This window comes from Oncorhynchus gorbuscha, linkage group LG05, assembly GCF_021184085.1.
Source record: "Oncorhynchus gorbuscha isolate QuinsamMale2020 ecotype Even-year linkage group LG05, OgorEven_v1.0, whole genome shotgun sequence".
NCBI classification, from domain to species: Eukaryota; Metazoa; Chordata; class Actinopteri; order Salmoniformes; family Salmonidae; genus Oncorhynchus; species Oncorhynchus gorbuscha.
The window spans coordinates 28,418,080-28,440,533 of record NC_060177.1 but is presented as its reverse complement, the minus strand read 5'-3'; the positions used below and the strand labels follow the sequence as shown (position 1 = coordinate 28,440,533).

Here is a 22,454-nt window from a genome sequence, read left to right as displayed (position 1 = left end):
CACGGGGCCCCAAGGCAGTGGGTTGTAGGGAGGGTGGAGGGACGGTGGGTGGTCTCCATGTTGTGTATTACATAACAAGGCTCTCATCTGGATTATGAGTAATCTATGCTAGTTAATTGAGCCCAGAGGCAGTTGGTTTCAATGAAGCCTCCTGTATTTTTTGGGGGGTGCAAAATAGAAGAAAAAAATCTCTCAGAGGAGCGGGGCTCTCTGTCGAGAGGCAAACAGAGCAGAACTCCTGCCGTGTTCATTAGCTGTCATTGATCAGTGATTCAGTCCCCACACTCCCGCTGCCTGCCACTGCACACTGATATTACGAGTTCCTTGTCATGAAAATCGTTATTAAGGTAAAAAAAACAACAGAAAAAAAAGTGCAGCCAGCAACTTTGGTCCTTATATTTGATTTTTCTCTGCACTATTCTGATGCATATGACTCCACTCCAAACCTCTCCAAGCAAAGCTACAAAATACTATGCAGTCAGTGATATTCTGAGCAGCACAACTATCCATCCTAGAACATCCTCCAATATCAATATGATGCAGTTTTTTTTAACATCTCTTTATTGGCTTTCCCTCATCATCCAGTAGCTGGTGCTTCTGTACAGTACAGTATTATAGGGTTGCAGACTCATTATCCTGATAAATGGCTGAGACAATAAGCTAAATAATGCACATAGCCAACACCTCCGGGGAGAGCTCTAGCCCAGCGTAAGTGTCCTGTCTGACATCATCAACATCAGACGAGCCTCGCCGCGGCGCTGACACAACAGTGACCTGAGGAGCTGCATCGCCGCCTGCCCTCTCCCCGGACGCACCCAAAGGTCCCACCGACACGCCAGGCGAAGCTTATTCCTCACCTCACACCAGCTCTCTTGCTCTCGGTGTCTCTCTGTCTCTCAACGACGAGCCACGGAACGGCAGCTATACCTTAAATGCTCTAGGAACCATTTCCCATTTTTATATCTCACTTTATTTCTTCTCCTAGTTATCTCTTCCTCATTCTTATAAAAAAAAGAGAAGAGTGCGGCTCCTCAAAGTGATGTGTCGTCTCTGCTCCCTAAAACAGGACAGAGACAGAATAAGCCCTTCGGCCAACACTGTAAAACATAACAATGAGATAGATTCTTAGAATGACAGTCCAGAGTTTAAGTGGATATACAGGGGGAAATTAAAATCAATATTTTAGAGCTCTAGTAGAAAAGAGGGTGGAGAGGACCATTATCTAGAGCTAATTGTACCTATAGGGCCTGTCCTATTAGACGTATTAATATCTACTCTCTCATTGGAATTCATTTGTGGTACTGGCTGTTGCTGGATGACTAGGCCATATCTGTCTCTCTGCCTCCTCTCTCACATTCACACAGGATTTCCTTTATTCTCTTTGTGTCTGGCCTTGACAATACATCCTCCTTCCATTGGCAGATATAATATCAGGGCATGTGTGCTGCAGCTCCCAGTACAAAGGGATTTCTGAGGTTCTCTTTACATGACTCATTTGGAGTAATATGTCCTCCTGATTAACGTGGATCATCATACGCAGTGTAAACGTGTACTCACCATGCCATAGCCGATAACAAACGCAATCGGGCTGTCTATTAGCCTTTCAGGTAAAAGCCGACTAGCAGACAAGGTGAGAGTCCTCCACTATGAATGACACTTCCCTCAAGGACACACAGTCCTCTGTGAGGGATTACAGGAGATGCTTCACCATTGTTCAATGTTTCAGCGAGCACTCACTACGGCTAATTACTAACCATGGCAACAGCTCTGGATGTGAACACAGTATGGACACGCAAGGTGAGTGAATTCCATACCCAGTGGCCTGCAGTTGTTGTATGAAACATAAGAATAGAAAATAATCATGAATCGCGTATAAACAGATATATCAAGAAGGTTAAAGGTTTTATGAAAACAAAATGTCCCATGACACTAAAACAAGATAATCAGATGCACTGAACTTACATTATTTAATAAGATATGCTGCACTCTGCATAAATGAGGTAATCGATAAAATGGACACAGAAATATTAAAATAATTGATCAGTGGTGATTCAGCAGGAGAATATGGTTTACAGGATATTGGCCTGCGACAGTGATAGGACTGAATGTGAAGGTCAGGGCGTAGTAATGTCAGATAACCTCACAGACAGTGGCTCAAATGGCACCCTATCCTCTATATAGTGCACTACTTTTGAGCAGGGCTTATAGGATTATATAGGAAACAAGGTGCCATTTTGGACTCAGACAGTGACTCTTGGTGCCTCTACTTTATTTGGGGTAATTAGAGGAAATGAGTTCCTCCACCCTCTATCATCATGGTTGACCCTCTCAGCAAATTATATTTTTATGGCTTGATCCAATCACTGTATAATAAAAACATACTGTGACTGTATATAGACACAAACTAAAGATATTGCTATCACTGTCTTGACACCAAATAACTTTGCTTTGTGTTATTACAGCAAGAGAAACATCTGTATAATTTGCATAGTAACATAATATGTGTGAGTTGACAAAGTGTGGTGGTGAAATGCAGTGTCAGCTCCTTCACTCCAGCTGGCCCTCGTGATTATTCTCCAAATGTGATGAATATAATTATAGGGAAACTATCCCATCGTCTTATTAACAGATCCATGTCTTGAACCCCTAAACCTGCCCTATGAAATCCAGCTATTTTATGGATGGTAGGAAAATAAAGAGGAAGCTTTCACACTGCATTCATTGCTTCCTTTAATGTGACAGGTTCAATCTTAGTCAGGTCAAAATTGATGGAAAGCTTCTGAAACGCCTCTAAAAATATCCACGAGCAATATCAAACATGCTCGTCATAATGAAAGAGGAAAATATAGATTTCACAGAAAAAGCTGTGGTGACAAAAATGTGCTTGGCCTTCACGGCTTTAACCTCCCTCTGTCAGCTAGTGAAGCTTTCCTAAAAGAGCCACAACACGGTTCCCAACCTGGGCTTCCTGGCCCGGGCAGTCCTTTCTCCCAGGCCTAGGCAGGAAGGATAGGACCAGGGGAGTGAGGTGGAGCCTGACACAGCCTCCCAATGCTTGACCTGCCGATGGGCCAGCCCATCCCTCTCTAAAGACAGGCAGCAGACCAGGGGCCACAGAAACCAGGCTCCAGTCACTGGGTGATGGATGAGGCCTCACAGTCTGCCACTGCATTACTGCTGCTGTCTGTGCATGGTCCACCTGACCCTCACTACAGAGAGACAGGCAGACAGACAGATAAATAGATAGATAGAGAGTATACTGCACTGGGCTGTTCTGTTCTGGGAGAGGGAACACACCACACCACACCATCCAGACACTCCATAAGTCTCTCTAGACAGTGTCGTTACACAGCTGCATGGTAGGCAACCATACTGTACATCCTCTTCAGATAGCAAGCTGAATACTAGAGACTGAACGTCAGAGATATTTCTCCAATAGTTAGATAGCTAGCTATTTAATGGCTTGCTTTTTGAGGAGTGTGTATGGCTACATGGCAGGCAGGGTTTGGTAGGTTACTTTCTAAATATAATCCGTTACAGTTACTATTTACCTGTCCAAAAGGGTAATCAGTAAAGTAGATATTGGATTACCCAAACTCAGTAGTATAATCTGATTACTTTCAGTTACTGTTGGATTACTTCCCCCAGATCCATTACAAGAAGGCAAACAGGATCCTTCTGTCACGCCCTGACCTTAGAGAGCCTATTTATTTCTCTATTTGGTTAGGTCGGTGTGTGATTTGGGTGGGCATTCTAGTTTTTCTATTTCTTTGTTGGCCGGGTATGGTTACCAATCAGAGGCAGCTGTCTATCGTTGTCTCTGATTGGGGATCATACTTAGGCAGCCTTTTCCGCACCTTTAGTTTGTGGGATCTTGTTTTTGTGTAGTGCCTGTGAGCACTCCAGTCGTTACGTCTCGTTTGCTGTTTATTGTTTTTGCTGGTGAGTTTCATTTTAATAAACAAGTGGAACTCTATGCACGCTGCGCCTTGGTCCGGTCATTTCAACGATCGTGACACCATCAAATGCATTTTTTGTGTCCTCATAGTGGTCTCTGACTTGTGGTCAGAGAACTTAAACTTGCGTATTTTCTCAATGCTGAATTGAGAATTATTATTATTTTTTAATAAAAAAAAGTATCTGTAATCTGATTACTGTTTAGAGTTTAAAAAAATGTAATTAGATTACTTGTAACTGATTACATGTAATCATCAGTTACTCCTCCACCCTGAAGGTAGTGTACTGTAGGTCGGTGGGCTGAGCCGACAAGCATCCTCCCTCTAAATGATTTATGCAGTCAAATTCCTCTCTCTTTTTTTTACATGTTAAATAAATACCGTGAGCAAAAGATTGGCATAGTCAAATCCACTAAAGGGATCAAATACACTGTAAGAAACAGATTATAAATAGAGTGACTTGTTGAGGTGACGAAGACTATTATCAACACCTACGTGTCTGTCGGGCTGGGAGAAAGAGAGAGAGAACGAGAGAAAGTTGATGCTTCTCACTTTACAACCAGCCTGTCTTTTTTTAACCTGTATTCTTGTGTCACTCCCGTCTCCCACAGAGACACACAAACACACCTGGTGCTGGCAGCTTAATGAGTCATCGCTCCAATGATTAAAGGTCTAATGCGGCCGTTTTTTTTTTATCTCAATAGCAAATCATAACATGCTGTAATTGAGGAAAATCATGTGTTTGACGGCACTGGGCCTTTAACATTAATTGGGCTTTAAGGTGGGTTAGGAAGGAGCTGGAATATTCCAGAAATACATTTGTCATAGCAACCAATGACCCAAGACATTCCCAAATTCCTGATTGTCCTTCACAGAATGAATGCAGCCTGAGGCTCATTACAGAAGCAGTTACCCACAGCCTCTGCAGACCTCGGGGCCTCGAGAGCACTTACTGCCTCCTGAAAATGAAATGCAAAGACACCATGACATGACACACACAAACGCACCCACACGGACACGCACATACACACATGAAGGATGTGTAATGATGTCATATTATGAGATTCTTACCTGTGTTCTATTGGCTTTAGCTTTTCAGGGGGGTCATGGCTGAAAGACAGAACAACATATGAGAATATGAGCTTCGTAATGCCAGTAAGACAATTAGGATCATAGAACAAAACAACATTGTACAGTAGAACTGTTGGCTATTTGCAGCTGAAAGTGGTTCCCAGTAGCATGAGATGTGAACATGTATGTAGCCAGCCTTCATACCTTCTTTGTAATCTGCGTGTAGGGCTGTTCCGGTGACTGTATTACCGCCACACATGAGCCATGTGACCGTTGAGTCACAGTAATCTCCTCTTATGCACTCTTGACATGCATTAGTAGTACCCAACTCACTAAAGACCATCAGGTCACTAATGGCCTGGTACTCAGGGCTCTATTGTCCCTCTAACCACTCTGACATTAATGCAAATGATATAGAGAATCCCATCAAACTCATCATCAAACTGCGTGTGCTTTTAAAACTCACCTCACTGTGATTGATACATTTGAAGAAAGAAGTTCAACAACAGGTTGAAACGGAAAGAAAAACATGGTCATTGTGGATGTTGTTTCAAAGCCTAACACAATTAAATGGGCAGCGCTTTGTAAGGTGATGATTAATTCAAAACACCAATATGCATATTCGAGTTTATGCATACACATTGGCCTGTGAGCCCAACACCACCCCCCTAAAAAAAAGAAATTTAAAGAATGATTTGTTGTTTCTAGAAATCACCTTTGAGAGTGGACTGCATTATTATGCACACTGGATGGACTGTTTACCTTATTCTACACTCCAAACTTTCTATCCATGAGTCTAGGAGAGAACTTATAGGCCTATGCAATGCGGTTGGTAAATTGATTGTGCAGGGCGGCTAAGCCTTCAATTTTAGTGAATTTGTATTTGATTTTGTATAGCCTAGAAATAGGGCCTTTTTTATATTTTCATAATTAATAGGCTGACACATTACCTTTAGCTACAGCATATCTCACCACCGTGCATTTCCACCTCCTCCTCTCTCTTTTATTACTTTCACGCAGAGAGAGGGGCTGTCAACAGTTTAATGAAATAGGTTTCGGTGTGAAAACATGTTACTCTCGATGTTCCTGATCAGATTTCACTAGGTTTCCCAAATGAAGCACTGGGTAGCTGTAGTAACAGGGTTGAAGAGCCCATGGCATTCAGAGTACTGGGTAGCTGTAGTAACAGGGTTGGAGAGCCCATGGCATTCAGAGTACTGGGTAGCTGTAGTAACAGGGTTGGAGAGCCCATGGCATACAGAGTACTGGGTAGCTGTAGTAACAGGGTTGGAGAGCCCATGGCATACAGAGTACTGGGTAGCTGTAGTAACAGGGTTGGAGAGCCCATGGCATACAGAGTACTGGGTAGCTGTAGTAACAGGGTTGGAGAGCCCATGGCATTCAGAGTACTGGGTAGCTGTAGTAACAGGGTTGGAGAGCCCATGGCATTCAGAGTACTGGGTAGCTGTCGTAACAGGGTTGGAGAGCCCATGGCATTCAGAATACTGGGTAGCTGTCGTAACAGGGTTGGAGAGCCCATGGCATTCAGAGTACTGCGTAGCTGTAGTAACAGGGTTGGAGAGCCCATGGCATACAGAGTACTGGGTAGCTGTAGTAACAGGGTTGGAGAGCCCATGGCATACAGAGTACTGGGTAGCTGTAGTAACAGGGTTGGAGAGCCCATGGCATTCAGAGTACTGGGTAGCTGTCGTAACAGTGTTGGAATGCCCATGGCATTCAGAGTACTGGGTAGCTGTCGTAACAGGGTTGGAGAGCCCATGGCATACAGAGTACTGGGTAGCTGTAGTAACAGGGTTGGAGAGCCCATGGCATTCAGAGTACTGGGTAGCTGTAGTAACAGGGTTGAAGAGCCCATGGCATTCAGAGTACTGGGTAGCTGTCGTAACAGGGTTGGAGAGCACATGGCATTCAGAGTACTGGGTAGCTGTAGTAACAGGGTTGAAGAGCCCATGGCATACAGAATACTGGGTAGCTGTAGTAACAGGGTTTGGCATTCAGAGTACTGGGTAGCTGTAGTAACAGGGTTGAAGAGCCCATGGCATTCAGACTACTGGGTAGCTGTCGTAACAGGGTTGGAGAGCACATGGCATTCAGAGTACTGGGTAGCTGTAGTAACAGGGTTGGAGAGCCCATGGCATACAGAGTACTGGGTAGCTGTAGTAACAGGGTTGAAGAGCCCATGGCATTCAGAGTACTGGGTAGCTGTAGTAACAGGGTTGAAGAGCCCATGGCATTCAGAGTACTGGGTAGCTGTCGTAACAGGGTTGGAGAGCCCATGGCATACAGAGTACTGGGTAGCTGTAGTAACAGGGTTGGAGAGCCCATGGCATACAGAGTTTGGGTGGAATATCACATGTCGCACAGCGAGAGGCTGCATGCTCCTCAAACAGTGGTTGATGCATGGAGTTAAATAACCAGAGTAGCCTAAAAACCGAACCAGCAGGAAAGCGACCTCCATTCTCTATTCGAGTGCATATGGATGGCCTGTCTTTCCTCTATGTCCCTGTTCCTACCCAATTATTAATGGGCCTTTCTAAATCCAATCAAATGTTACATATTAGTAAACACACGATTAAATTGAGAATAGTGAACAGCATGTGAAGCCTAAGGAAAGGAACATAGCGCAAGATTTCTTTTGCTACTTTCACAAATATCAATAGCCTATAGTCAGTCACATCATGCAGCCCACATTTGTTTTCATTTCTAGGACATTCTAAGGTTCGTATCATTCACAACTAAAGTTGCCAAATAACTCTAAATCTAGTGTATCTGACCTGTTTCCAATCACTTTTACGCCCAACAGAGCCACTTCATATGCGCACTCGCTCCTGAATGGGAAAAATATCCTTTCTATTTCATTCAGCAAAGTTAAATTATATTATTCTTATTATAAAATCATATAAAATAAGGGCACAGGACTTATAAGCATATCTTGGAGCTAAATGAACAAGCCTACAGCCTATGGCATAGATAGGATAACATACAGTAGGCCAACTCATATTCTGTTCTTCTGAAATAAAATGTCTTTATATCATAATGTTTCTTTAGACATGCCTAAAATAAACAATAGATTTATTGTGATGGTGTATATTACATAAACATTTTTCCATGTAAACTCAGCAAAAAAAGAAACGTCCTCTCACTGTCAACTGTGTTTATTTTCAGCAAACTTAACGTGTGTAAATATTTGTATGAACATAACAAGATTCAACAACTGAGACATAAACTGAACAAGTTCCACAGACATGTGACTAACAGAAATGGAATAATGTGTCCCTGAACAAAGGGGGGGGGTCAAAATCAAAAGTAACAGTCAGTAACTGGTGTGGCCACCAGCTGCATTAAGTATCGCGAGTGACTCTCTTCCTCATTGACTGCACCAAATTTGGCAGTTCTTGCTGTGAGATGTTATCTCACTCTTCCAACAAGGCACGTGGACATTTCCAGGGGGGAATGGCCCAAGCCCTCACCCTCCGATCCAACAGGTCCCAGTGTAACGCTCATTTCTTCAACGATAAATGCAAAGCCGACCATCACCCCCTAGCACTTTTTGCCAGTCCTGTCTGGTCCAGCGACGGTGGGTTTGTGCCGATAGGCAACATTGTTGCCGGTGATGTCTGGTGAGGACCTGCCTTACAGCAGGCCTACAAGCCCTCAGTCCAGCCTCTCTCAGCCTATTGCGGACAGTCTGAGCACAGATGGGGGGATTGTGCGTTCCTGGTGTAACTCAGTCCCGCAGGTGTGATGTTATGATGTACCAATCCTGTGCAGGTGTTGTTACACGTGGTCTGCCACTGCGAGGACAATCAGCTGTATGTCCTGTCACCATGTAGCGCTGTATTAGACGTCTCACAGTACGTACAATTTATTGCCCTGGCCACATCTGCAGTCCTCATGCCTCCTTGCAGCATGCCCAAGGCACGTTCACGCAGATGAGCAGGGGCCCTGGGCATCTTTCTTTTGGTTTTTTTCAGTCAGTAGAAAGGCCCCTTTAGTGTCCTATGTTTTCATAACTGTGACCTTAATTGCCTACAGTCTGTAAGCTGTCAGTGTCTTAATGACCTTTCCACAGGTGCATGTTCATTAATTGTTTATGGTTCATTGAATAAACATGGGAAACAGTGTTTGAACCCTTTACAATGAAGATCTGTGAAGTTATTTGGATTTTTACGAATAATCTTTGAAAGGCAGGGTCCTGAAAAAGGGACGTTTCTTTTTTTTGCTGAGTTTAGATGTTCCAAAAGCACGCATCAGCAGCTTGGATGCATGGAGGCCTGGAGAAGCTAAACGTGTTTATGTTAATTAGCGGTCAAATTAACGTGAGACCAGTATTTATTTGCATTACAATAACCGGCTGACAAAATGTCATGAATTCCACAGCCCTATTTGTGGGGCTATAGGTCCAAAACATCAGACCAATCTTTAAACAATGCTACCTTATATAATGCTACCTTATATAATGTTACTTACCCTACATTATTCATCTCATATGCATATGTATATACTGTACTCTACAACATCGACTGCATCCTTATGTAACACATGTATCACTAGCCACTTTAACTATGCCACTTTGTTTACTTTGTCTACACACTCATCTCATATGTATATACTGTACTCGATACCATCTACTGTATGCTGCTCTGTACCATCACTCATTCATATATCCTTATGTACATGTTCCTTATCCCCTTACACTGTGTATAAGACAGTAGTTTTGGAATTGTTAGTTAGATTACTTGTTGGTTATCACTGCATTGTCGGAACTAGAAGCACAAGCATTTCGCTACACTCGCATTAACATCTGCTAACCATGTGTATGTGACAAATAAAATTGGATTTTGATTTGAGGTTCACATTAGTTTACAGTATTTACCCAACCTTATCATGACTCTCCCTAATGAACGAATGAGGCGGGATTACAATCTAACGGTTGTCTCTCTCTTTAACCCCCAACCCCCTGTCCCTCCCTCTCTCCTCTCATCTCCTGTGTGTGTGTGCACCAACCTTGCGCAGGCTAACAGGAAGCAGAGGGCGCAGTGCTTTATTTAATTAGCCACTGCAGCGGAGTGCTCATGTGGAACCGACGCGTGGTGCGCGCTGGAACACTAAGGGGAGGCAGATCAGGGGAGTGAGATGGATTGACGACACGTCGCCTCCCCCCATGGGGGCTTCACTGGGCTGCAGGGGCTCGGGTCACACGACAGGGAAGGGGGGGACAGATGACGTTTGTGTGCAGGAATTCATCCTGGGAATGCTTGTTGCTGTCCCCTAAACCCTGCACGGCTAATGGAGAGCCCTGCCCCTGGGTGTACATTATACCTCTTCTCCCAGAGACACATCCTGCAAGCTCTTTGCAATTACTTTATCTAATATTCTGATCAGTGCTACGTGCTGTCAATGGCCCTCCATGTTGTTGTAATGCAGAATGCTGCTGACTGCTTTCATTAGGTCTGACAGCGCTCATTATTCCACATGATTTAGGAGCAGCTATCCCTCCGTTATCTCTCTCATATTGTGACAATGATCTGCTGGCCTTCTCTTCCCGGGCCAACAGATAACCCTTGAGAAGAGGCTAAACCCTGCTCAGTACGCAAAGCACACGCCATTAACAGTTCAAAGAGGAGAGAGGGAAACCTTCTAACAACACACTAGCTAACAGTATCTGGCCAAGTAGTACGGTAATATATGAAAAGCCAATGAACTATCCAACATTGTAGGGACACAATTAGCAGAGTCAGGTGCTGGTCTTCTCAAGTGTTTTGATTATAAGAAAGGTCCCACCCTCAAATTATGCGTGGAAGTAGAACAGAACATGAACATGCCTGAATATTACAGTCCTCATTTTGATGCAATTGGCTTTTTACACCAAAACCCCATTCTCAGGGTGCAGTTTGATAGTGTTGAAGTAAACTCCCTCTTGAGGAAGGTGTGTACTGTACTATACTAGAGAGGAACACAAGCAGAAGCACACGAGTTATGCACAGGAACACTTAGTCGTAGAGCACAGGGACGTCTGTTAATTAGCTCTCCTGAAGTTCTTCTGTGGCCCACATCCACTAATGAAGGAATCATAACGACTGTATTTACATATCTTTAAGCAGTAATATGTGACACACTGGGGCAGCACATGACAAGAGGAGCACCACAGACCACACTGGCTGCAGTGGCTGTGTAAAGAGAGGCCTGTCGGGTTTGACTGTGGCTGGGGAGAGAGGCTGGGGAGAGAGGCTGGGTCTGGGTCGGTGGAGAGAAGCGGGGGCTGGGGATGGGGTGAGAGGCTTGGGAGAGAGGCTGGGGCTGGAGAGAGAGGCTGGGTCTGGGTCGGTGGAGAGAAGCGGGGGCTGGGGATGGAGACTTAGGCTGGGGAGAGAGGCTGGGTCTGGGTCGGTGGAGAGAAGCGGGGGCTGGGGATGGGGTGAGAGGCTTGGGAGAGAGGCTGTGGCTGGAGAGAGAGGCTGGGTCTGGGTCGGTGGAGAGAAGCGGGGGCTGGGGATGGAGACTTAGGCTGGGGAGAGAGGCTGGGTCTGGGTCGGTGGAGAGAAGCGGGGCTGGGGATAGAGACTTAGGCTGGGGAGAGAGGCTGGGGAGAGAGGCTGGGGCTGGGGAGAAAGGCTGGGGCTGGAGAGAGAGGCTGGGGAGAGAGGCTGAGACTGGGGAGAATGGCTGGGGCTGGGGAGAGAGGCTGGGTCTGGGGAGAAAGGCTGGGGCTGGGGAGAGAGGATGGGGGTGGGGAGAAAGGCTGGGGCTGGGGAGAGAGGCTGGGGCTGGGGAGAGAGGCTGGGACTGGGGAGAAAGGCTGGGGCTGGGGAGAGAGGCTGGGGAGAGAAGCTGGGACTGGGGAGAAAGGCTGGGTCTGGGTCGGTGGAGAGAAGCAGGGGCTGGGGATAGAGACTTAGGCTGGGGAGAGGCTGGGTCTGGGTCGGTGGAGAGAAGCGTGGCTGGGGATAGAGACTTAGGCTGGGGAGAGAGGCTGGGGCTGGGGAGAGTGGTGAGAGAGGCTGGGGCTGGGGAGAGAGGGTGTGTCTGGCTCTCTAGACTCCTCTCACCTTCTCCTCATCAGTACTACTGAGTAGATCAGTGAGGATTGCAGCTGGACATTTTTCATGACTTTGTGGTTCTCCTAATACCCATGGTCATGGGAATATGACTATTTCATGAAAGGACACAAAACAATGTGCAATGTGTAATCTTGGTTCCCTGAGGAAAGGGAGGGGGATGTAAGCCTAACGTGAGAGATGGAGATGTGAGAGTTTCTCTAGAAATCACATGGTCATGCCTTTTCCCTTTCGTGACGTGGTCGTTGAACTTTACTTTTCAGGGTTGTCATGGTTGAGGAGATTAAACAGCTATCCCACTGAATTGTGGAGGCTCTTACAAACACTGCTATGGGAATATACCAACTCTGATGTGACTGAGTCTGAGGCAGCTGCCCTAGCCGTCTCCTGTGCAGTGTATTAAAATCATCAAGATATTTAGGTTGATGAGCTATTGCACCTGCTGCTCTACTGCAATTCAAGCGACTGTCATCCATCTTTCAGCTGTTGCCTTGGAGTATGGGTGACGTGGTCTCACTCCATGGTATCAGCATTATGGAGCATGACACTAGCTTGTCTTCAACCTTGACGGCACCTTGTCTCTGCAAGCCAGGTAGGAGGGTTAATTCACCTCACAACCGGAGACCACTTTCATTTCACTCTGCCTCTCTGCTCAAATTGCTCTTTCTGATGTTGTTTCCCTCATGAAAGAACTGGGTCATGACGATGCACACTCTGCCAGTGCCCTGTTTCTAGGGCCTAGGCTAACTCCACAGAGCCCAGGATGCAGAGAGAGCAGAGCAGAGAGACAGACAGGGGCTAGTGGGGCAAAGAGAGAGATTGCAGCCCACTCCAAACAGTGTGCTGCTCTGGGATTACTGCAGCGAACTCTAAACTGCGCATCACGCTCAGATTACAAAACTCATTTCAGAAAAAGAGTTGAGGGTTGGGGAGTGGGGAGTATGTGTGTATACTGTATGTGTATGTTGGAAATAGAGGAGGGGGAATGGGTGTTGTTGGCTCTTCCAGCTGCAAGCACATCAAGGATTTCAGGCCAGGCATCTTGTACCCTGCTAGCTAGCTGCTGTAATGCCGGTGAGGGGAACACCTCCCTTTCCAAAGGCCCAGGATGAGCCCAGGCTCCTAGTTATCACGGGTTATTGTTCCAATCAGGCTGGCTTTGAAAAGGGAGGCACTGTCTAATAAAGCTGCTTTCTGGAGTGTTTTAAAGAGGTACATCAGAAGGCAGAAGACTGAGCCGCTGAGCCCCTCTTCAGCTCACGCCCACCACCGTGCGCATGTGCACCACCGCCCGCACAGGTGTGTCTTTCAAGGAAAAGAGAAAGGTGAGGGGGTTGTTGAGGAGTCAGGTGAAAATAGTGGGTTGAGGTGGAGGGTCTTGGAGGTCTTCCTTTGTAGCCAGTACTGTAGGTATGGGGGCCACTATGGGTTGCTCCTGCCACTGGGCTGCAGAGTTCTCTTCGAAACATTCACGAGACATGAATTAGGGAAACGAGCCATTGTCCACTCTGCCCAGAGACCTTCCTTCACCTCTCGGCTTATTAAAATCACATAGTATTAACTGTGGCTTTCACAGGTAGGCTAAATAATTCAATCACATGAAAGAAGGAGTCAAATGAATAACTTTAAAGACATTAACGCAGGAGCCAGAGTCGATCAGGCCTGTGCCTGGTATCCACCATGGCCTTGACTCAGAGCTCAATTCATTCAGGACACAATATTAAGTAGTATCACACAATTGTGCTGAAAAACGTGCTCACCGCCCAAACATCAGTACTGCATTTGGACATTGCAGATATCCATTCCATGTAAGTTCTTTGCAATTTCATAATTGAATTAGAATGGGGTATGCAGGAGCATTGAGGAGTAATTAGCCTCTATGTGTATGGGGTAAACATGTGGTGATGCTTGTTCCAGATGTGCCTTGGCTGACCTGTCTTAGACTGCTCCTCTTCCTTCAGCTCTTTGGCCTCTTCAAGCTCCTTGGCTGTGGAGAGAGAAGCCATCAGACCATTAAACACACAGAAAACACACAGGCACGCAACAGCACGCACGCAATGCACAATTCCTCTGGATTTCATAAGGCAGCAGCTCATTTAAACCTACGGTGAGCTCATGCTTCACGGCTCAGTCGGGGGCTGAGGCTGCATGTGGCACTGGACCACAGCTGCCCCCCTGGCCTGGCCCACTCACAAAGACAGTAATCACATTAAGCTATGGCCACTGACCCTCCTCTCTGGAAACATACTGTCAACTGGGCCAGGCTGACAGAAACCACAGTGATGGGCACACGGAGGCAGTAATAAACGTGCTCACGGACACACACACACACATACACACCTACACACACTCCAAAAATAGACCAGGAACAGAGGAACCAGGGGACGGCTGATTTGAATTTCCTGACACCATCCTCAGCTCCATTGTGTTAAGAGAGAGAGTCTGCATTTAGTGTCAGACACTTACTGCATGCCCAGATTCAACTGATCATTGGACCAAATTAAACGTGAAAGCAACAATATTGTCTCTGAGTTTTTTTGTATGCTGCAATTTACAAGACTGACAGAGAGAGAAAATCCTTGCAAAATAACAAAAACAATTGCAGCAGTAAAAAGATTGGTATGTTTCATTTAAAATATATATGCTGCTTCTATTGTAGTGTCCACAGTCCTTCATACATCACACTATTCCATTTCCGTTTCCTTCAAGTCCATTTTGTATTCGTATTTTGAAAACACCACACTCAGACAGTATGTGTATGCCCACAGGTTATAATTCCTCAGAGTGATTCATTCAAATCTCCAGCTTTTCAAGTGAGTTGTTTTCCCCCTTTCTTCGCAGGGCATACCTACCTATTTCTGGATCCCTCCTCAGAATGATTATCTGGGAGGATTTCACAGGAATCCATTTGAGAAGGACACATATTTGAGCAGCTGTCCTCCTCTAAATTCTGGTGCCAAAAGGACAGTTAGTTTAAACAAGCATTCACTAGAAACCTTTACAGCATTTCGTTTTTAAGATGAAGACAGAGGGAAATAGAATCACCGATCTCCTCTCTCTCTCTCTCACCCTTTACCTCAGCACTATGACGTCACACTCTAACTCTAAAAGTTGGTTCTAAAATATGAATAATGAATGTGGAGAGTAAATGTTCTGTGAGAGACCTTGAGCCGCCTCTCCTCAGTTAACAGCCAACACCTCCTGTCCTGATGCAACAACTTTGGCGATGTCATCTACAAAATAGCTTCCAATACTCTACTCAGCAAACTGGATGCAGTTTATCACAGTGCCATCCATTTTGTTACTAAAGCACCTTATACCACCCACCACTGCGACCTGTATTCTCTAGTCGGCTGGCCCCCGCTACATATTCGTCGCCAGACCCACTGGCTCCAGGTCATCTACAAGTCCATGCTAGGTAAAGCTCCGCCTTATCTCAGTTCACTGGTCACGATGGCAACACCAACCCGTAGCATGCGCTCCAGCAGGTGTCTCTCACTGATCATCCCTAAAGCCAACACCTCATTTGGCCACCTTTCCTTACAGTTCTCTGCTGCCTGTGACTGGAACGAATTGCAAAAATCACTGAAGTTGGAGACTTTTATCTCCCTCACCAACTTTAAACATCTGCTATCTGAGCAGCTAACCGATCGCTGCAGCTGTACATAGTCCATCGGTAAATAGCCCACCCAATTTACCTACCTCATCCTCATACTGTTTTTATTTATTTACTTTTCTGCTCTTTTGCACACCAGTATCTCTACCTGCACATGACCATCTGACCATTTATCACTCCAGTGTTAATCTGCTAAATTGTAATTATTCGCCTACCTCCTCATGCCTTTTGCACACAATGTATATAGACTCTCATTTTTTTCCCTACTGTGTTATTGACTTGTTAATGGTTTACTCCATGTGTAACTCTGTGTCGTTGTCTGTTCACACTGCTATGCTTTATCTTGGCCAGGTCGCAGTTCCAAATGAGAACTTGTTCTCAACTAGCCTACCTGGTTAAATAAAGGTGAAATAAAAAACAACCTCTGACACTATGGGAAGAGCAGCCTCCAGGGACACTTCTACAGTACGAGGATGAAGCAGGCATTTCAGAGACGCCTCTATGTCAAAGTCAAAATGGTGGCTGCCATCCACAGAGTTTGAGTGAAATCTGCTCTGGCAAGGGGAAGCGGCCACCGTAAAACTCTGAGATGGATTTCAGAGATTAGGTCCAATATAAGAAGGTTATTTAAGTGATTAGTTACATCCCATACGCATGCAGGGATAAATAACAAGTGAGTGCAACAGCTGGATGAAGCACCTGGAAGATGGAAGCTCACAGAGGACAGATATCCCCTGTACCCAGGGGAGTGATGTGAATCATCCATGTCCCCACGATGACCTTCATCTATCACAGAGGGCCGTGTGTCCTATGTCACCGACACATAACACACTCCACATAACACACTCCATATAGCACACTCCACATAACACACTCCACATAACACACTCCACATAACACACTCCACATAGCACACTCCACATAACACACTCCACAAAACACACTCCACATAACACACTCCACATAACACACTCCACATAGCACACTCCACATAACACACTCCACATAACACACTCCACATAACACACTCCATATAGCACACTCCACATAACACACTCCACATAACACACTCCACATAACACACTCCACATAGCACACTCCACATAACACACTCCACAAAACACACTCCACATAACACACTCCACATAACACACTCCACATAGCACACTCCACATAACACACTCCGGGGGTACGTCTGATTAAATCACACGCTCATTTGAATGTAAAATGAGCTTCAGGAATATGGTACACTGGTCCATTTACAGAATAGGAAGAGGAAAGGATGGAAAGAAGGACGGAAGAAGGAAGGGAAGGAAGGAAGGAAGGAAGGAAGGAAGGAAGGAAGGAAGGAAAAAGTGAAGCAAAGAAAAAAGGAAGTAAGGAAGAAAGATGTACTGCAACAAATACTAGAATAAATTGAGCTTTCATCTCCCAGACTCCAATCCCACTTGCTGCTCTGCCCAGTTAGGATACACATCCACTGCTCCATATACATTATGACAGGGAAGAAAAATGGCTTACTCTGTTTTGGACTACTTTTGACCCCTCTACCCTCACTACCCAGAGTTTCAGGGGAGAGAGTCAACTTCAATCTGGCCAAAACCAAGAACACCATTAAAAGATAAGACAGCCTCAATTAGGTTGCACTTTCCTGCTTCCTCCAGTTCCAACAGCTGTGAATGTGCACTTCAACACATCTCCACATCTGTATTCATACGGTATCAATTTATCTGGGTGTGCGAGTCTGCGTGCTACGTGAAGAAGTCAGTGTATGTTACTCTTCAACTCGGCAAACAAGGATCCTAAAGAACTTGGAAACATTCACAGACAGGGAACAGAATGAGACTTAACCTCTCATTTAGTTGAGTGGTGCACATTCAGTTTATCAACCCTCTATCTCTACTACTACTGGAGGAGCAGCCTGCTCCTTCTGGTTACTGGAGAACAGGTCTGCGACCCCACAAGACCTTTTGCTCATGGTATGGAATCAGTGTTTCCCCTAGCATTCTTTTCAGCAGTTTTATTTGCACGTTTTATATTTTGCAGTATATATGAAATTAATATAAGGGAAACACTAGGAATGTATTGTAATACTCTCTCCCTCTCTCTTTCCATTTCAATTTGATTTCATATGTCCCATCGAGCTATAATTATTCCTGCCTGTGCGTGTGTCAGTTCCAGATATATTTTTAAACCCCAGGGACCAGTGCAGACACTGGCTGACCTTTATTTAAATGTCTCCTCCACTCGGAGTACATCTCATTACAGCCAGGCCACCGGCTCCCCACCATACATCTCGGCTCAAAACCGAGTTCTCTCAGCCAGTCCCTACTCTGCCTGCAAGCCGTCCCCAGCTATTCAGTAGTGCTAATTATCAGACTCTTCTAAATGAACTTCCTGCAGACAGACGGGGTCACAGCATCCCTCCACAGCAGCAGATAATCATATATACATACAAACACTGTCTGGGTGTTAAGATTCTGAACCAGCTGTCCAAGACACTGGCACCTCATGTTAACATGTCATCCCTGGTAACCACCACTCTCCTCCCACTGTCATCCCTGGTAACCACCACTCTCCTCCCGCTGTCATCCATGGTAACCACCATTCTCCTCCCGCAGTCATCCCTGGTAACCACCACTCTCCTCCTGCTGTCATCCCTGGTAACCACCACTCTCCTCCCGCTGTCATCCCTGGTAACCACCACTCTCATCCCGCTGTCATCCCTAGTAACCACCACTCTCCTCCCGCTGTCATCCCTAGTAACCACCACTCTCCTCCCGCTGTCATCCCTGGTAACCACCACTCTCCTCCCACTGTCATCCCTGGTAACCACCACTCTCCTCCCTCTTTCATCTCTGGTAACCACCACTCTCCTCCCGCTGTCATCCCTGGTAACCACCACTCTCCTCCCTCTGTCATCCCTGGTAACCACCACTCTCCTCCCGCTGTCATCCCTGGTAACCACCATTCTCCTCCCGCAGTCATCCCTGGTAACCACCACTCTCCTCCTGCTGTCATCCCTGGTAACCACCACTCTCCTCCCGCTGTCATCCATGGTAACCACCATTCTCCTCCCGCAGTCATCCCTGGTAACCACCACTCTCCTCCTGCTGTCATCCCTGGTAACCACCACTCTCCTCCCGCTGTCATCCCTGGTAACCACCACTCTCATCCCGCTGTCATCCCTAGTAACCACCACTCTCCTCCCGCTGTCATCCCTAGTAACCACCACTCTCCTCCCGCTGTCATCCCTGGTAACCACCACTCTCCTCCCACTGTCATCCCTGGTAACCACCACTCTCCTCCCCTTTCATCTCTGGTAACCACCACTCTCCTCCCGCTGTCATCCCTGGTAACCACCACTCTCCTCCCTCTGTCATCCCTGGTAACCACCACTCTCCTCCCGCTGTCATCCCTGGTAACCACCATTCTCCTCCCGCAGTCATCCCTGGTAACCACCACTCTCCTCCTGCTGTCATCCCTGGTAACCACCACTCTCCTCCCGCTGTCATCCCTGGTAACCACCACTCTCATCCCGCTGTCATCCCTAGTAACCACCACTCTCCTCCCGCTGTCATCCCTAGTAACCACCACTCTCCTCCCGCTGTCATCCCTGGTAACCACCACCCTCCTCCCACTGTCATCCCTGGTAACCACAACTCTCCTCCAGCTGTCATCCCTGGTAACCACCACTCTCTTCCCTGGTAACCACCATACTCCTGCTGTCATCCTTGGTAACCACCACTCTCCTCCCTCTGTCATCCCTGGTAACCACCACTCTCTTCCCTGGTAACCACCACTCTACTCCCTCTGTCATCCCTGGTAACCACCACTCTCCTCCTGCTGTCATCCCTGGTAACCACCAGCCTCCTCCTGCTGTCATCCCTGGTAACCACCACTCTCCTCCTGCTGTCATCCCTGGTAACCACCACTCTCCTCCCGCTGTCATCCCTGGTAACCACCACTCTCCTCCCGCTGTCATCCCTGATAACCACCACTCTCCTCCTGCTGTCATCCCTGGTAACCACCACTCTCCTCCCGCTGTCATCCCTGGTAACATCCACTCTCCTCCTGCTGTCATCCCTGGTAACCGCCAGCCTCCTCCCGCTGTCATCCCTGGCAACCACCACTCTCCTCCCGCTGTCATCCCTGGTAACAACCCTCCTCCCATTGTGTCTTCCACATAATCTGGGCTCCAGTTTCACTATTATACAGGTCAGGCAGGGCTACTCTGTGAGGGTTTGGGGAAATCATTGGGACAGCCATTTTGCATTTGAACTATATCATCAATGTTTCTCTCTCACTTTCATCACTTTTGGCTCTAATAACATTTTCTCTAATCTTTATACTGTTATGCTTATGCAAAGATGAAAGAAAGCACCCAATCACACCCTTCTTTAACCTTGGAAGATTCATATGGGATTTTGGGAGTTGTTTCTTAAGAGGTGCCCAACTATCTCCATTGAAATGGGTGTTCAAGTGTAGTCTCTGCATGTGTTTATGGAACGGCTCAGTGTGTTCTTGTGAAAAGTGTTGTTCAGAAAGACAACAGAGCGGTGCTGTTAAGACAGACTGCAGAGTTCAGTGGGCCTGTTTGATCCTTCTCACAGTTGTTCAGACAGACAGACAGACAGACAGACAGACAGACAGGTACCTGCTCTGTCCTCCTCACAGCTCTCCTTGATCTTCCTACGGCAGACTGCAGCCAGGGCGATGAGCAGACCCAGCAGACACACAGCCAGGCCCACCGTCACCCACAGAGCCACCGGGGGAAACACCATGTTCTGACCTGGGAGAAGCGGAGAGAGATCAAGAAAGGAGGAGGGAGGAAGATACAGAAAAGGAGACAGATACAGTTAGTAGAGAGGAGGGCACTCAACATGGTCATCACCATGACTACCCCATCCTCCCCACCGCTATGGCTGCCTATCACCATTCCCATAACCATCACCATCATCTCACCATTATACAGTTGAAGTGAGAAGATTACATGCACAGGTTAGAGTCATTAAAACTAATTTTTCAACCACTCCACAAATTTCTTGTTAACAAACTATAGTTTTGGCAAGTCGGTTAGGACATCTACTGTGCAGTCATTTTTCCAACAATTGGTTACAGACAGATTATTTCACTTGTAATTCACTGTATCACAATTCCTGTAGGTCAGACGTTTACATACAATAAGTTGACTGTGCCTTTAAACAGCAGGGAAAATTCCAGAAAATGATGTCATGGCTTTAGAAGCTTCTGATAGGCTAATTGACATCATTTGAGTCCATTGGAGGTGTACCTATGGATCTATTTCAAGGCCTACCTTCAAACTCAGTGCCTCTTTGACATCATTGGAAAGTCAAAAGAAATCAGCCAAGACCACATTCATCTGTACAAACAATAGTATGCAAGTATAAACACCATGGGACCACGCAGCCGTCATACCGTTCAGGAAGGAGACACGTTCTGTCTCCTAGAGATGAACGTACTTTGGTGTGAAAAGTGCAAATCAATCCCAGAACAACAGCAAATGACCTTGTGAAGATGCTGGAGGAAACAGGTACAGAAGTATCTATATCCACAGTAAAACGAGTCCTATATCAACATAACATGAAAGGCCGCTCAGCAAGGAAGAAGTCACTGCTCCCCCCCCCCCCAAAGAAAATGCCAAACTGCGGTTTGCAACTGCACATGGGGACAAAGATTGTACCTTTTGGAGAAATGTCCTCTGGTCTGATGAAACAAAAATAGAATGTTTTGAGGAAAACGGGGGAGGTTTTCAAGCCGAAGAACACCATCCCATCCGTGAAGCACGGGGGTGGCAGCATCATGTTGCGGGGGTGCTTTGCTGCAGGAGGGACTGGTGCACTTCACAAAATAGGTGACATCATGAGGAAGGAAAATTACTTGGATATATTAAAGCAACATCTCAAGACATCAGTCAAGAAGTTAAAGCTTGGTCGCAAATGGGTCTTCCAAATGGACAATGACCCCAAGCATACTTCCAAAGTTGTGGCAAAATGGCTTAAGGACAACAAAGTCAAGATATTGGAGTGGCCACCACAAAGCCCTGACCCCAATCCTATAGAAAATGTGTGGGTAGAACTGAAAAAGCTTGTGTGAGCAAGGAGACCTACAAACCTGACTCAGTTACACCAGCTCTGTCAGGAGGGATGGGACACTACTTATTGTGGGAAGCTTGTGGAAAGCTACTCGAAACGTTTGACCCATGTTAAAGAATGTAAAGGCAATGCTACCAAATACTAATTGAGTGTATGTAAACTTCTGACCCACTGGGAATGTGATGAAAGAAATAAAAGCTGAAATAAATCATGCTCTCTACTATTATTCTGACATTTCACATTCTTAAAATAAAGTGGTGATACTAACTGACCTAAAACAGTTTTTTTTTACTAGGATTAAATGTCAGGAATTGTGAAAAACTGAGTTTAAATGTATTTGGCTAAAGGTGTATGTAAACTTCTGACTTCAACTGTATGTGCCCTTACCACATCATTATTGTCACCATATTACAGATTATCATCATCATCACCCTCCTTATATCATGCTTGTATCATCTGGATGTTAGGGAACATTCACTTTATTTGAAATGAACAAGATGTGGTGATTCATCGAGATCCATTTAACAAACACTTGAGTGTTAAAAACATGGCCAGATGGCAGACATATCTCAGCAGTTGGAGTACTTTGTGTTGTCTTTTTCTACCCAACAGCCTT

General features: G+C 46.0%; 1 protein-coding gene across 2 annotated transcripts in view; it reads right to left on the bottom strand.

Moving 5' to 3' along the window:
- Window positions 1-22,454, bottom strand: part of LOC124035787 (CD276 antigen-like) — a 95,067-nt gene that overhangs the window by 18,343 nt on the left and 54,270 nt on the right. Inside the window, exons 5-8 of one of the 2 annotated variants that reach the window (XM_046349517.1) lie at window positions 20,380-20,514; window positions 14,040-14,093; window positions 5,028-5,066; window positions 4,910-4,915 (exon numbers count right to left, since the gene is read on the bottom strand). In XM_046349517.1, the coding sequence (XP_046205473.1) occupies window positions 5,044-5,066; window positions 14,040-14,093; window positions 20,380-20,514 (212 nt within the window). In that variant the 3' untranslated portion in view covers window positions 4,910-4,915; window positions 5,028-5,043. The remainder of the gene's footprint in view (window positions 1-4,909; window positions 4,916-5,027; window positions 5,067-14,039; window positions 14,094-20,379; window positions 20,515-22,454) is intronic. The other variant, XM_046349516.1, reaches the window with a different exon arrangement.